At 38.5% G+C, this 15,971-nt stretch overlaps 1 protein-coding gene across 1 annotated transcript in view; it reads left to right on the top strand.

Annotated features, from left to right (window-relative positions):
* IQGAP2 (IQ motif containing GTPase activating protein 2) overlaps positions 1-15,971 on the top strand; it is a 439,708-nt gene that overhangs the window by 323,027 nt on the left and 100,710 nt on the right. The window contains exons 16-19 of the mRNA XM_042781321.1: positions 5,010-5,180; positions 14,840-14,951; positions 15,253-15,267; positions 15,889-15,917. Coding sequence (XP_042637255.1) covers positions 5,010-5,180; positions 14,840-14,951; positions 15,253-15,267; positions 15,889-15,917 — 327 coding nt within the window. The remainder of the gene's footprint in view (positions 1-5,009; positions 5,181-14,839; positions 14,952-15,252; positions 15,268-15,888; positions 15,918-15,971) is intronic.

A 15,971-nucleotide genomic window follows, 5' to 3' on the forward strand; every position in this document is an offset into this window, starting at 1 on the left:
ATTGTGGTAAGCTGTGGTCAATGACATGAGACAAAGTATATGTGAACTGCTGTATGGAAAGTGAATTTGCTCTGTAAATCTTCACCCAAATAAAAACAAATAAATTATAAAATAAATAAATAAATAGATAGATGAATAAATAAATGAGTAAATAAGGTTTAACATCAGCACTTTACAGAAAGAAAAAAAATTCTTTTAGTTTCAGTAGTGGATCATTTAATGTCATTATTTTTTTTTTTTTTTTTAATTTCTACCCTCCCTACTTAAAAGAATGGAAGGGAAGGGTTGACAATAGATTGGCCTTTGTCTGTGATCATGGTTTTATTAGATTTGTATATTTATTTTGTTACAACATGGAAGAAAAAGGAACTAGATGCTTGGTAGAGATTCCCTAAAACAGAAGGGAACTTAACTGTAAACGGATAGCAAGGTAGGTATTGATAGAATAAGGAGCCCTGGTGACTCCTTAAATGCTCATCTATTAACAAAAAGATTGGTGATTCAAACCTGCCCGGTGGTTTCACAAAAGAAAGACCTAGTAATCTGTTCTTGTGAAGACTGTTATTGTTGTGAGGTGCTATCAGATTCACTTGGATTCATAGTGACCCAGTATTACAGAGTAGGACTGTCCCATAGTTTTCTAGGCTGTAATCTTTAAAGGGGCACGTTGCCACATCTCTCTCCTGTGGAGCTGCTGAGTAGGTTTGAACTGCCAACCTAGAAAGCCCTGTGGGACAGTTTTACTCTGTCACGTGGGGTCACTGTAAGTCCCAATTGGCTCCATGACACCTAACAGCAATAACAAAAGGAATTGTTAGAATGGCCTTCTATGTGAGCATTTGTAATAAAAGGATTCTTTTGTTTTGTGTGAGGTTGGTGGAAAGCCATAAAGAAACAGGAGAGAGTGAAATCAAATGAATGTGGACTTGGTATATAACCCTTGTAACAAGATGTCTGAAACAAGTTATGGCCAAAAAGAATCTTTCTTGATTGATTTGCCCACAAATACCCTAAGAATCTGTAGCACTGAATATAAACTCTTCTGAGACTCATAAACATAGCCAAGTACCCTGTGTTTGTGTAGGGTTTCACTGTGCAAAGCACTTTCACATCAATTTTATCCTTAAATAATCCTCTGAGTGGAGGTAGAGCAATTATTTCACCCCTTATTTTCCTAGATGAGACACTAAGGTAAGGCCCATGTTGTTGTTGTTATGTGCCGTCAAGTTGGACCCAACTCATAGTGACCCTTCCTTGGGTTTCTGAGGCTGTGTCACTACAGAAGTAGATTGCCCAACCTTCCTTCCGAGGAGTGGCTGGTGGGTTTGAACCACCAGCCTCCTGGTTAGCAGTCAAGTGCCTTAGGTACTAGGCCACCAGAGCTCCCAGGCAAGGCCCCTAGGTGGCACAAATGATTTCTCCTCATCAACTAACCTCAAGTTGGTGGCTGAAACCCTTTTAGTGGCACCATTGAAGAAAGTCCTGGGGATCTGCTCTCATAAAGATTATAGCCAAGCAAACTCAATGGAACAGTTCTACTCTGTGACGCATGGGATTGCAATGAATCAGCATTGATTTGATGACAATGGGTTTTTATTTTTTTCATTAAACTAAGAGGAGGTCTGGTAGCATAGTGCCTAAGGCACTTGACTGCTAACCAGAAGGCTGGCGGTTCAAACCCACCAGCCACTCCTAGGAAGGAAGGTTGGGCAATCCTACTTCCGTAGTGATACTGCCTCGGAAACTCAAGGAGGGGTCGCTATGAATCAGGGCCGGCTCGACGGCAAATAACAACAACAACAAAGTATGAAGTGGGTGTAGCAGCTTGTATTAAGTCACCTGATTTGTTAATAAACTTGAGCTTATGCCCAGTGCTCCTAATTTCCAATCTAGTATCTTTTCCATTACTTTTGGCTTTATTTATTTATTTATTTTGAAGAGTTTGTTTTACATTCAACATAACACGTACATTTAGTTTCATTCCTCATTTACCATGTCCAACCCTAACCCAGTCTCCTCCCCTCCCTACCCTGTAACCCTCTCCCTGTGCCCCTCATATGTATGCACCCCTGTTTGTCCTGTATTTCCTCAATTTGAATGTTGGTCTTCTGGTGTCCCATAGTCTGTTGCTGTAAGGGATGTATTACCATAGAGTATGTGGGTGCGTCGTCCTGGGTTGAGTGGTCTATGTGTACATCTTGTTAACTATTGGGCTGAAAGCCCACCCCTTGGGGTTGAGTTTTATTCCAGGCACAGAATGTATTCCAGGGCTATAGTGTTGGGAGTCTCGCCAGATTTCATCTGACCAGTAATTCTGGTCATTATTGAGTTTTTGGATTTTGTTCCATGTTTTCCCTCCCACTCTATCCAGGATCTCCAAAATTGATCCTTTCCTGAATGGTTGGCATTGGTAGCTGGGCACCATCTAGTTCTTCTGGTCTCAAGGGCCAGCGTGTCCTAGGGCTGATTGCTTCTAAATGCCCTTGGTTTGTGTGTATGTGTGTGTGTTCTTCTTCACTTCTGATGCTAGGAGACCATTAGCTGCATCTTAGATGGCCGCTTGAAAGCTTTTAAGACCCCAGTCACTACCCACCAATGTAGGATGGGGAACAAGGCTTTTATGTATTTCGTTGTGCCAATTGAGTCTGGTGACCCCCAGTACTGTGGTCCTGAGACAGTAGATCAATTGGATCTCTCTCCCATAGTGTCTGGTTGTCTGTGAGGGATTACTCTGTGTCTGTCTTCTATTGTTTCTGTAAGGACTGCAGGTATTTTGTATCACTGGTGTCTGTGCAAGATTAGTCTCACTGAATCTATCCTTGGTCTAGAGTATATTTTTGTTCACTGACCACCATCTGATCATCTCAGGTGTTTATGTGTTTATCTGTAGCCTAGTGTTTGGTGTTAATGGCAATGCGGTATTGTGGACACATTGGTTGGTATTAGCATCTGTTGTCTATCTGTTATGTGCACAATTTGGTATTCTCCCATTTCTTAATGTTATCATGGTGGTCATAGATCCTTCCCGTATATCCCTCCCCCTACCCACGACAGCATGTAGGCCCCAACTAGCCTGAAATTAATCCCTCCCTTTCCCTCCTCATCCCGGTAACCTACTAAGTGAGTTCCCTTTCCTAAGCAAACCCTTCTTTGCCTTTTTACATTAATGGGCTCATACAGTACTTGTGTTTCTGTGACTGATTTATTTCACTCAGCATAATGTCCTCCAGGTTCATCTACATTGTGAGATGATTTGTGTATCCCTTAGCTTTATTTTTGACACAGCCACCAACTGCTCTGGTGATTATATCGTTTGTCCATTGCTTTGGTATTAATTAATAACACAAGATAGTGGCTCAAGACAGATTTATTCTAATACAGCCTTTGGAAAATGACTAATCCTTCCCAGGGAGAAATGCTCTTGAAGGAATGGGTCACCAAGATTGGCTTGGACTTGGGACCAAAAGTTGGACCCCAAAGATGTGATAGATGTGTTGATAGATCCAGGTGTTGTAATGTTTTAAAGAGAAAATATTGATAATAATTGAGTTCCATTTTAGAACACTTAAATATTGATCTTACAGACTTGTTAAAAGTTAACAACATTGAATATATTCCAGTTGGCAATATTGTGGACAGTCAACAGAATTTACTAAATCAGAGGAAAACATGCCTGAAGGCTGATGATGCTACCAAAAATTCTGAATGACAAAAAGATAGTGAAGAACATAGCTTATTTACTCATTTCAGACATTCAAATATCCTACAGTTTATAAGAAAATTACATTATAGCAGTGGATTGTTAGCATTAATTTGTTGAAAAATGAAATGTGGACAGTAATTAAAATGGATCCAACTAAAAAGAAGAAGCATCAAAGGGTTAAAATTCAGAGCCAAAAATTACTCAGATCAGAGCCAAGGATGCCCTAGATAGGACTTCATGTTATACTGAACAAGTACTAGGCTGCTACCTAAAAGGTTGGTGGTTCAAACCTATCCAAATCTCTGCAGGAGAAAGACCTGACCATCTATTTCCATAAAGATTACAGCATAAGAAACCCTATAAGACAGTTCTACTCTGTCACACAGGGTTGCTATCAGCCAAAAATCACCTTGGCAGCACTTAACAACAATAGTCTATTAGGGTTATTAGAAAGTACCAGAAAAAGTATTTCTTCTAAACAACCTGAAATTACTGATTATATTCCATGAATGTATATGTACATCTTCTCTTAAAGGTGTTTACTTAGCTTTCAGATGATTTCATTATTAACTGACTATTTAAATTAACCAACCATAGATCCCAGTTGCACTGGATAAAGAGGTGGTAGCCATAGGAGTCCAGTCTTTGCTTGTATCTGTCAAAGAATAGAAAAGTAAACCCAGGTCATAATCCACAGGAGGACTTCTCACTGTCTCTCTTCTTTCTTCTCACTCCTCTAGATTTCCCTTATCTGTCCTCTGTCTTCCCTCTCTCTGCCTCTTTCCTTCTGCCCCAGTTACTTAATTTTTCATTTTTCTCAGACTATATTTGGAGTTTTCCCCAACTCATTGCATGGCCCTACCTACTCTGGCCTGGGAAGAAGGAAGCCTGGGATGGCATGGGCCCTACTCTTTGCTTTGGGAGTCCCAGAGAGGGAAGAAGGAGAATGATATTCTTACGGTGATCATCCTTATCTCTTATGGTCTGTGGAGCACAGGCCTCACACCTGGTCCTTAAGGGCATCATCTGTGTATCTCCAACTCCAAATCCTAAGGTTATTTAACTATGTTCCTATTGCACCTCGGCACAAAGTTTGGATGATTCCAAAGTCAAAGATTGTCACTAGGAAGAAGCTAAGCCAGCTTATCCCTTAGCCCTGAGCAAAACTGTTTTCAAACCAAGCCAGAAAGAGCTATCCATAACATTTTCTAAAGATAAAAATTGCCAGAAGCTCTTAGAAGAGAATATAACTATTCTTCTTTCACCTGACATGTGAAAAATAACTTTAGGAAATCTCTCTTGGCAGGACATTATTTCAGAAATTACAGCAAGTTACATTCGTGAGAAGATATGGTCTGCTTCAGAAGACTTGATCCTTCGGTTTAAAGCAACAAATTCAGGACACCTCCTTAGTGAAGAGTTTGAAGCTAGGAAATCATTTTTGTATGATCAAGAAGCATCTGTCATCAAAATACAGGTATGTGAATCATCTCCCCCTTGTTACAGCAAACTGTCATATCCCTTGAAAACGTTTTGTTTGATAATAGAATAGGACAATCAACTACACTAAAACCTATAAAAGCCAGAACCTCTGCATGGGGGAAACCTGTCAGAGAAGGAAAACTCAAATATTTTCCACTGAACCAAATGATAGAAAAGTGGTAAGACTGCACCCTGTCAAAGAAGGAAAACTTGTGAGACTAAGAAAAACAAGGCAGTCCATCTAGGTCCAGTGCTGGCTCTCACAGGTTTCACTGTATTAGCATTCTAATAAACAACCCTGATTTCAGATTTTTACCTAATCATTACTCCCTAGTCTACTTCATTGAGGCTGTGTGGTGGGAAGGATCGTCATGTTGAATGACTTTTAACCTGTGACCTTCAGGGGCATTATGGACTTGTACAGATACGTTTGTCACCAACCCAGATGAAGCCAGATAAACCCCTCAAAGTTGAAATCATGTTTCCCTAAAAAACTGGATCTCCATGTGTCTCCTACTGTCTGAGCCAGGTACTTTATAATTCAGTGCAGTTTCTCCTTGCTTAGTGACTACTAACCGGAAGGTTGGCAGTTCAGTCATACCAACCACTCCTGAGAAGGAAGATTGGGCAATCTACTGCCGTAGTGATACCACCTCAGAAACCCAAGGAGGGAGGGGTTGTCATGAGTCGAATCTACTTGATGGCAGTGAGTTTGGGTTTTTTAGTGGATTTTGAGTGCTGTCTGAGTTTCTGTGCTTTTCTAGCCAGAAGGAACAGACCTACCAAACCAAACTCACTGCTGTCGAGTTGACTCTGACTCCTGGCGGCCCCCATTAGGTTTCCAGGGCTGTAAATCTTTGTGGAAGCAGACAGCTACATCTTTCTTCTGTGGAGTGACTGGTGGGTTCAAACCACCAAGCTTTTGGTTAGCAGCCAAATGGCGTAACCACTCTACTGCCAGAGCTCTTTAGAAAGAACAGATGAGCTAATGTCATAAAATAAATTTAACGTCTCCAAGAGTCTTCTCTCTTATATAATCTATGGTTCTTCACTTAGGCCTGTGAGAAATCCAAGTTCCAATTTTTTTTTTAAGTTGTTTAGCTTGTGTGACTTGTCTGAGCTTTCTTTTTTCCCTTCTCCCTCAGCAGAGGTAGCAGGACTAAAGAAGTAGCCATTGAACTATGAAATTGCCCCCACCATATCTTTTTTGTACTCATTTGGAAATTTTTTAACAAGGAAGTCATGAGGTCTAAAGGCAAGTATGCACCACAAATGTAGGCGAGCAATGAAAGTACAGTCACGAGAAACATGCTGACTCCCAAAACCAAAAGACTATGAATGGGGCAATCTACTTCCATAGTGATACTGCCTAGGAAACCCAAGGAGGGGTCGCTACGAGTCAGGGCTGACTCGATGGCACGTAACAACAACAACAACATGAACCAAAGGTACCATACTAATCTGATTTCTCACCAAAGTAGTGGCTCCCCTCCATAGCACAACTCAAGTTTCTTACATGGCTAAATCAACCCCAGGCACGGCAGTCTTAATAAATTCAGAGAGAAATACAGAGACAAAGCTCCCAGGTTGAGGCCAATCACAACCCAGATTCACTACCTTCACTACCTCCCACCCCAGTCTCTTGCAAGTGCTGAATAGTGTTATAGAGACATATGTAATGAACATCCAACCCTCTCCGTAAGGCTCTCTTGTCAGATAGAGACTGGTGGAACCCCTGAGACTATGGCCCTTAGTCACCCTTCAAGCCTGGAACTGAACTTACCTCCATACCAGACTCACCTCCTTTCAGCCAAATACTATACAGGTCTGTAAGGTGAACATTAACACCAGGGAGGTGTGTATTACGTAGAACCATCAACCATTTGAGATCAAAAGGGCAACATTTTTCCAGGGATAAAGTTCAGAAGGTAGAAAGGGATAGGAAAGAAAGATGAATGGAAGTAGGAAACATAGGGAGGAAGTAAGTTGAGTGCTCCTACATTGTGGGGATTGCAATCAATGACATGAAACAAAATGTGCAGGAATTGCTGAATGGAAACTGATTTGCTTGGTAAACTTTCACCCAAATCTCAATAAAAAGTTAAAAAAAAAAAAAAAAAAAAAACCAACCCCCTACTCAAGTGCTTATGAAGATGCCCAAGTAATCCAGGAGAAAAGTCAGAGAAAAGCTATTTGGCCACATTATTTTTGAACAAATAAAAGACCCTGATACCTTGACAGAATTGCTTAAATTTAAGAATGAATGAGCCAGAAGTAAATCTTACAAAATTTATATCCAAAAAAGAAGAAGGAATAACTTTTAAAATATAAATGAAGTAAACATTTCAGGATCCTTTTATACCAGGAGATAGAAGAAAATTTTATACTGAAACTGCTTTGTGCTGTCAAATTAGTAAAACATGGACTTAATGAGACATGGTAAGACAACAGAATAAAATGAAAAGACTAAGGAAGGGAAGAGAAATAATGACATCATAGAATGTAAATTAATTTGAAACTGGAATGCAGAATAGACACTAAAATAATTGAAAAGGACTTGAGAAAAACCATACATTTTTTTCCCATAAAAATTCTAGTACCCATTTTATTGCAGAGTTGTGAGGATTAAATGGGATAATTCTAGTAATAGAGCTATCCTTGTATGGGGCTCAATGAATGTTAGAAATGATGAAGTGATAGAGTTGATGACTTGTTTGTTGTTGTTAGGTGCCGTCGAGTGGAACCTGACTCATAGCGACCCATCCTTGAGTTTCCGAGGTGGTACCACCACGGAAGTAGATTGCCCAACCTTCCTTCCCAGGAGTAGCTGGTGGGTTTGAACCACCAGCCCTCTGGTTAACAATCAAGTTAATGACTTAGAGCACAGATAATGGGGATCCCATATAGAATTTATTGATATGATAATCATAGCACATGGGAAGAGATTAGAAACAAGATGGGGGAAAGAATGTCAACAGTAGAAAAAGTTTTTCTTGTACTAAATAAAACTGGAACACTACTTTTTAGAGAAAAAACATTACAGTGCCTGTCTTGGTTATCTAGTGCTACTATGACAGAAATACTAGAAATAGGTGGCTTTAACAAACAAATTTGTTTTCTCACAGAGTAGGAGACTAGAAGTCTGAATCCGGGGTGCTGGCTCTCGGGGAAGGCTTTTTCTCTGTCAGTTTTCTGGAGGGAGGTGTTTGTCCCTTCTGAGCTTCTACTTCTGGAGGATCTTCATGTCCCTTGGCATCTCCCCATCTCTGCTTCTTAGCTTGCTTGTTTGATTCTCCTTTATATCTCAAAGGAGAATGACTCAAGATGCACCCTACACTAATCCTACCTCATTAGCATAACACAGACAGCCCATTCCCAAATGGGATTATAACCACAGGCATGGAGGTTAGGATTGATAACACATATTGTGGAGGGACACAGTTCAATCCATAACAGTGACAGACATCAAAATAGTCCTGGGAATTACTGAATTCACTGAACTTAAGGTCAGAGAGTACTACCACAAGCATCCAGGCAAAAAGACAAGCTTCTCTGCAGCAAGGTTGGGTTACCAGGCACAATGGCAGAGTCTATGGGCTGGGAGGAAGGAGGTGATAGTCACTCATCCCATTGTTTTGATGGAGCTGCCACTTGTATTGTAGCAGTCCTAGTGGTCCAATGGTTAAGTACTCAGTTGCCAACTAAATGGTTGGTGGTTCAAACCCACCAGCAGTTCTGTAGGAGAAAAGAGCTGGCAATCTGCTCCTGTAAGATTCCAGCCTAGGAAACCCTACTCAGCAGGATCATTGTGAGTCTGAGTTGACTCAGGGACACACAACAATATTGACTCCCTGTTACTTTTAAATAGGGAGGGAGAAGAAGTAAATACATAGGGCTTTTTGGGAGGGTAACAAAAATCATACAAAAATTTGTGCTTTGGAAGTCAGAGCTGGCAGTTTGACTATTACTATCCCAGATGTCAGTCATCAAGCAAGGCAGCAAATTTAGCAAGCCAGATTTTCTAGAGGTTGACAGTTAAAATCTATAAAACAGAGTAGTAACCTCTGAGATCTAGGTATTTTTAAGACTCTTTTCGTACAAGTACACTACATAGGAACTATATGGCACACAAAAACAAGCAAAAAAGATGGCCACTATGTAAATGTTCATACAAGTTCTCATGCCAGGCAAAAGAACAAGACTGATATTTTTATAAATGCTTCTTCTTGTCTATAATTTTCTATGAAAAGCTGCTTCTGAACGGCTTTATAGTTCAGAGTTTTGTCTCATTTTGCATCTTTATCAACAGCTCCTTCCTCCCAATTTTATGCCCATATTTGCTTTTAATCAGCAGCCTCTAATTAGAAGAGCCTTCAGTCTTATGGCTATACATAGAAGTTCTATATCTAGCATTGAATTTAAAAATCTATGCCTAATGGGACTAAAATTTACAAAATGGAAAAGAAAAATGTAGATTTTTGACAAATGAAATAATGATGCATGTAACATGTTGTTCCTGTACATCAAAAATTTTATACCCAGCCAGGTTGCCTTCATTTAAAAGGGTAACAATAAAATATTGATAAATTTAAAAGACTCCAGAAAAATCTACATGAACAGTTAACAAACAGATGCAAGGCAATAACGAAATCTCAAGGAAAAGAATAGTGGTGAGCATCAAATCTCTAGTACATTGAAAAAGTGATACAGAGTAGTCAAGTGGGATTCATTCCACAAGTGCAAGAATCATTCAATCTTAGATAGTCTGTTAATATGGTAGATTATTTATCTGAGCTAATAGAGATTCACATATTTCTGGAGTTTGTTGTTATTGTTATGTGTCGTCGAGTCAGACCCAACTCATAGCGACCCCTCCTTGGGTTTCCGAGGCAGTGTCACTACAGAAGTAGGTTGCCCCATCTTCCTTCCAAGGAATGGCTGGTGGGTTTGAACCGCCACCTTTCTGGTTAGCAGTCAAATGCCGTAGGCACTATGCTACCAGAGCTCATTTAATTCCAGAAGAACAGTGTGATAGTCCCAATCTAACACAAGCAAAATGAGAATTTGCAGTAAACACAATATATTTTGTTTTGTCTTCCAATATGGGCTAAGGGATGGGATGTATAATACACAGTTGCGTGATTGTGCTTCTTTTCTTGAAAATAGTTGATACCCCTAAAATATCACTAAGAACTGCCACAACAAGTATGCAGGGGTCAATTGCCATGAAATCCCAGTGACCCACTAATAAGATCAACTTTTACCTAGTCTCTGTTGTACTGTTGGGCCACTTTTGTGAACCATCTGGGGTAACTTCAGAGAGCAGATTCTCCCATCTCAGAAATGCCGTACTGTGACAGATTCCATGGTGAGCTTTCCTAAATGGATGATGAATTAAAAATCCTTTAGCTTTGGTTGTTTAGAACTTTATTATTCAAAGTGGGCTACAGACCAGCACTGTCATTGCCTAGAAGCTTATAGTAATACAGAATATCAAGCTGTTCCCCAAACCAACTGAATTCTAGTCTGCATTTTCACCAGATTCCCAGATGACTTTATATAGAGGTTAAAGTTTCAGAAGCATTGTTAAGATCACACCAGTTCTAAACCCCTTGATAATTTATTTCCCATGTAATTTTTTTTGTCACTGTAATAGTGTAAGACCATGTGTTCATCTCAACAGCTAGTGAAAAAGCATTTGAAAAAATTCCAAATCTATTCTGATTTTTTTGTGATTGCATTTGAAGTTTTAATTTATGTGAGATTGGCATCTTTCTGGTAATGAATTTTATAATCCACACATTAGTGTATTTCTCCATTAGTCTTATATACTATAGCACAGTATAGTATTATAATTTTATTCCTTAGTATTTCTTAAGTTTACACCTAAATAAATATTTTGTTGCTGCTATGAATGACATCTTTATTATGTCATTTATTTTTGACATATAGAAAATTTATCTAGTTCATGTATTCATTTTATAGTTTGAATGATATTAAAGTTTAATGAATTATTAGTTCTAATAGTTTTTCAGTTGATCCTCTTGGGTCATAACCTCTGATTTTTTTTTCTTTAAATCTTAGACTATGTCAATGAATAAATTGATAATTGCCTTAATATAGAAAACTATAAAACTTTGAGGACTTAAAAACTATTTGAGTTTGACTGCTACCTTAGAAAGATGAAATAGATATACCTGTCCCAAATCCTTCTACTAAGTATAACTAAAAAACTCTGAACATTGCATATAAAATGAACCTCACATATTGAAAGATAGAGAAAATAAAGTCACACTTGCTAGAAAAAACTGAGGACCCAAGAAATTACATGGTGGAAAGTTCCCTGGGTTTTCTTTTTGCCCCATATACCCCAGCCTTGGAGCTGAAGAAGCTGGCTACCTGGAAAGGCCAATGGGTACAGATTTAAATAAGTAAAAAAAAAAAAAAAAAAGCCAGCTGTCTCTAGCCAAAGGGCCAGGAAACAGGCAGTCTAGTTTAAGACTGAAAACTCTTAGACAGTAACTGCTCAATTCTAGCCAAACATGACTGAAAAGAACTGTGGCCCACACCCATACCAGCAAAGGCCAAGAGGGAACATAAAACCTTCACCCTTGTGAGCTATAATAAGATACCCAAATACCTGTGTTAGGATGGTGTAAAGAAGGTCATATAGAAATCTAAGACTTTGCATACCCAGAGTGTTAATGGCGACCATATGAGGAGTCTGGAATGCCACCCTCACTAAGTCGGAAGCAACCCTTTCTCTCCTTGCCAAGATGGTATCAGAATGGGCCTAGTGGAACATCAAGACTTTCACCACCACCCTGTGATTTAAAAAAAGAAAAAAGGTACTCTTCTGGTGTCAGTGGAAGTCACATAATGGAGTAGTAATAAGACACTTCTGTCCTCCCTTCCAGGGTGGTATCAGCAGAGGCTTAGTGGAGAGCCACCCCCACCCAACATTAATGAGGAACCCTTCCTTACCTCAGGTGTCGGTGGAAGTCAAGTGGGGATCACATACTTCTCCCCTTACCTACCAATAATGACGTGGTGCCTCCCTTCCCTTGCTGGAAGAGTATCAGAAAAAGTTAGCTAAAATGGGACTAAATAAGATCCAGAGTCTTATAATGCCCAAATTATACATGTTTTCATCAAAATTTATTTATCATTCCAAAAATTAGGAAAACCACGACTTTAGTAAAAGAAGGAAAAAAAGACAATAGATTCCAACATAAAACCCACTCCACTGCCACTGAGTCAATTCTGACTCATAGTGACCAGAACTGCCTTACAGTGTTTCTAAGGCCATAAGTCTTTCTGGAAGCAGACTGCCACACCTTTCTCCCATAGAGAAACTGGTGGGTTTGAAGTGTTGACATTTTGATGAGCAACTGAGCCCTCAGCCACTATGCCACCAGGACTCCTGATTCCAACATAGAGATGACAAAGGTGTTAGAATTATCTGATAAAGATTTTAAAGCAACCATCATGACAATGTTACAAGAAGCAATTATGAACACATTTGAAACAAAGGAAAAAATACGTCTCAGCAAAACAATGCAAAGTCTTAGATTTCTACCTGACCTTCTCTACACCATCCTAGCACAGGTATTTGGGTACCTTGTTTTATTGTTCACAAGGGTGAAGGTCTTATGTTCTCTCTTGGCCTTTGTTGGTGTGGGTGTGGGCTATAGTTTTTTTAGTCATGTTTGGCTAGAATTGAGCATTTATTGTCTAAGAGTTTTCAGTCTTAAGCTAGGAGATGTGAAGAAGAAACAAATAGAAATTTTACAACTGAAAAATGTAATAATAGATATTAAAAAAAAAAAAAAAAACTTCAGTGGAATAGCCCAACAGCAGAGTGGAAGGGACTGAAGCAAGAATCGGGAAAGCAGATGATAAGATGATAGAAATTATCTGATCTGAACAACAGATTGAAAAAATAATGAACAGAACAGGGACCTATGAGACGATAACAGTATCTAACATTTGTGTCATCTGACTCCCAGAAGAAGAGGACAAAGAGGACAGGGCTGAAAAAGTACTCAAATAATGGCTGAAAAATTCTCAATTTTAGCAAAAGACATAAAATCACATTTTCAAGAAGGTACATAAACCCCTAAAAGGATAAACCCAAATAAATCCACTTGAAGACACATCATAATCAAATTTAAGAACACAAAAGACAAAAATTTTGAAAGCATTTAGAAAGAAATGACAACTTACCTATTGGGGAAAAACAGTTCAAATGACAGAAGTTTTCTCATCAGAAAGAAGTAGCATAATATTTTTCAAATGCTGAAAGAAAAACGATCAACTCAGAATTCTAGATTTAGACAAAATATCCTTCTGATATGAAAGGGGACTTAAAGCATTCTGAAATGAAGGAAAATTAAGAATTTTTCACCAAAAAAGAATGGCTACAGGAAGGTCTAAAAATAGAAGACAACAGAAAGAGTAAATATGTGGTAAATACAATAAATTTTCCTAATCTGCTTTACTTTTTAAAATTATATTTGGTGGTTGAAGCAAAAAGTATGTAACAGAGATAAACTAAAAATACTGTAAATATATTAAAATGAAATTTTAAAAACTCTATGTAAATCACAGGAAGGCAGGAAAAAGAAAACAATTTAAAGAGAAAACAAAACCCAAAATGGCTGACTTAGGTCCTAACATGTCAATAATTAAATTAAATGTAAATGATAAACTTTTTTCAGGCATAGGTTTAGTGCTGCTGACCATGAGTTCAGTGCTAACGAATCAACATACTTTTTCAAGTTATCTTTAAACAGAAACATTCATAAAACAAGGTTACATACAGATCAGTTGATGAAAATGTGTGATCAAAGGCTCACAGGAACCTAACCCTATCTTTCTCCTAGAAGCAGTGCTTCAGTATTCATTAATTCTGTGTACATAGTGACTTTATTAGACCAAGAAAAACAAGACTCAGCTGTATATTTCAATAAAAAGGTGCTCATAAATGGCTTGGAATTAATGGAAATCATTATGAATTTAATCTTTCTAGAGATAGTTTTTGTAAATGTTCTTCATAAAAAATTATTGTCAATAGTGATAATATAACAAAGATATTTTGATGAAACATCACTAAACTTTACGTAGAAATATATAAAACTATAAAAGACAATTTTAACAGTCCTGTTTTCAGAGATCCAAGGGATCCAGGATTGCAAATTAGCATCTCATCTTCCTTTCCAGTCTGGGCTACAGTGGACTTTTTGTTGGAGTGAAGATGTTTATTAATCATTACCTTGAAACATCATTTACTGTTACCAGATAATATCAGCACCTGGTTAATCTGTTTGTGTGTTTCAGAGTATTCCATTGTATTATTCCTTCTTGTCACTCAGGACCTTGATAAAATGAAGCTTTCAGTTGGGAAAGTGGGCTAATACCTTGTAACTTACTGCCCTCATTCTGCTTTCCTGAGCTTGGGACAAGCCTCAGCTGCAAGCTGGTACACTCTCTGCCCCAGTTAAATGATAACTTCAGAGATGAAGTCCAGATAAGGTTTGGAGGGCAGTGTCCCAACCCGGTGCCTCCTGAGGTGTACCCTCTTCTTGCACTTTCTGAATAAATTGTGGGAAAATGTTCCTCATAAGTAATTCTGTAATGAACTATTTTCCACAGGCTTTTTGGAAGGGATGTAAACAACGGAAAGCGTATTCTCACAGGCGGCAAATGTTCATTGATAATCTTGCATCTGTTGTAAAGGTAAACATTCTTTACCACTTCATCAAGGGCTTGATTTAAACTTTTTTCCTGCATTGTACTTTTGGTTCCTTGAAACAGTGCTGACTTTGAAATCAGAAGTCCTGGGCTTTAATCCCACCACCACTGTTTACGTAGCTGATCATCTTCAAGCAAGTCGATTAAACCACTATAACCGAGTCAGGTAGTTTATGTGATTATGAGAATGAAAATTGAAAATGCTCAGTAACCAATAAATGCTACTTATCTCAGAAGTCTGGGGAAAATCCAGATTTATTTTATGTTCCTCTTGTTGTGTTAGCTAATAATATTTAGAATGCTCAACTTAAAAGCACAAAACCTTAGTTGTGAGGAAAATTATTCAAAACCAATGACCAGGGGAGTCCGAGCTAATTCAGGACCTGTGTTTGGGTGTTGAGCCAGCCTCACCTGGCTTTCCACCCAAGGCTCATTGTTAAGAGGTCAGAGAGAGAAAAGGAGTTGTGGCGCCCATGCACATGGAAATTACAGAGGACTGAACCGAAATAACTTAATAGACAACTTGGAAATCTATATTATATGAAGGTGGGAATGGGAAGGCTGGGGAGAAGTTGGGATCAGGTGAGATTAGTTTGAAGGCCCTTTTAAACTGTGAGGTAAGAGACTGACATGGTCTACATTCATTGTGCACTAGATCTTTAATGAAATAAGGCCCTGTATTCATCATGGAAGACATGCCTGTTCTCTAATGAGATGTCCTTGGATGTTTTCCTATAAAAACCTAAAGGATATCGGATGCATTTAAAGATATTGGAAGAAACTCTGGTAAAGAGAGTCTTAGTTTATTTGATCACTTGACTCATGTCAACTCTCAGTAAAATGCCTTACCCTCTTAGCTTTTATTTATTGAGATAAAAGCAAATTAGTACAAAGCTACATTACCTCCTCCATCTCTCTCCTGTTAAGGTGGTGAGTTTAAGAGTAATAAGTGGCATTTTTGAACTTTTTAAGAGAAAAAGCAATGAAGTAGAAGATGAAGAGTAGGCTTTAGATAGTTATTATTTATTTAATT

The sequence above is a fragment of the Orycteropus afer genome, unplaced genomic scaffold (genome assembly GCF_000298275.1).
Source record: "Orycteropus afer afer isolate SDZICR_OR568_19922 unplaced genomic scaffold, OryAfe1.0 scaffold00104, whole genome shotgun sequence".
Classification (NCBI taxonomy): Eukaryota; Metazoa; Chordata; class Mammalia; order Tubulidentata; family Orycteropodidae; genus Orycteropus; species Orycteropus afer.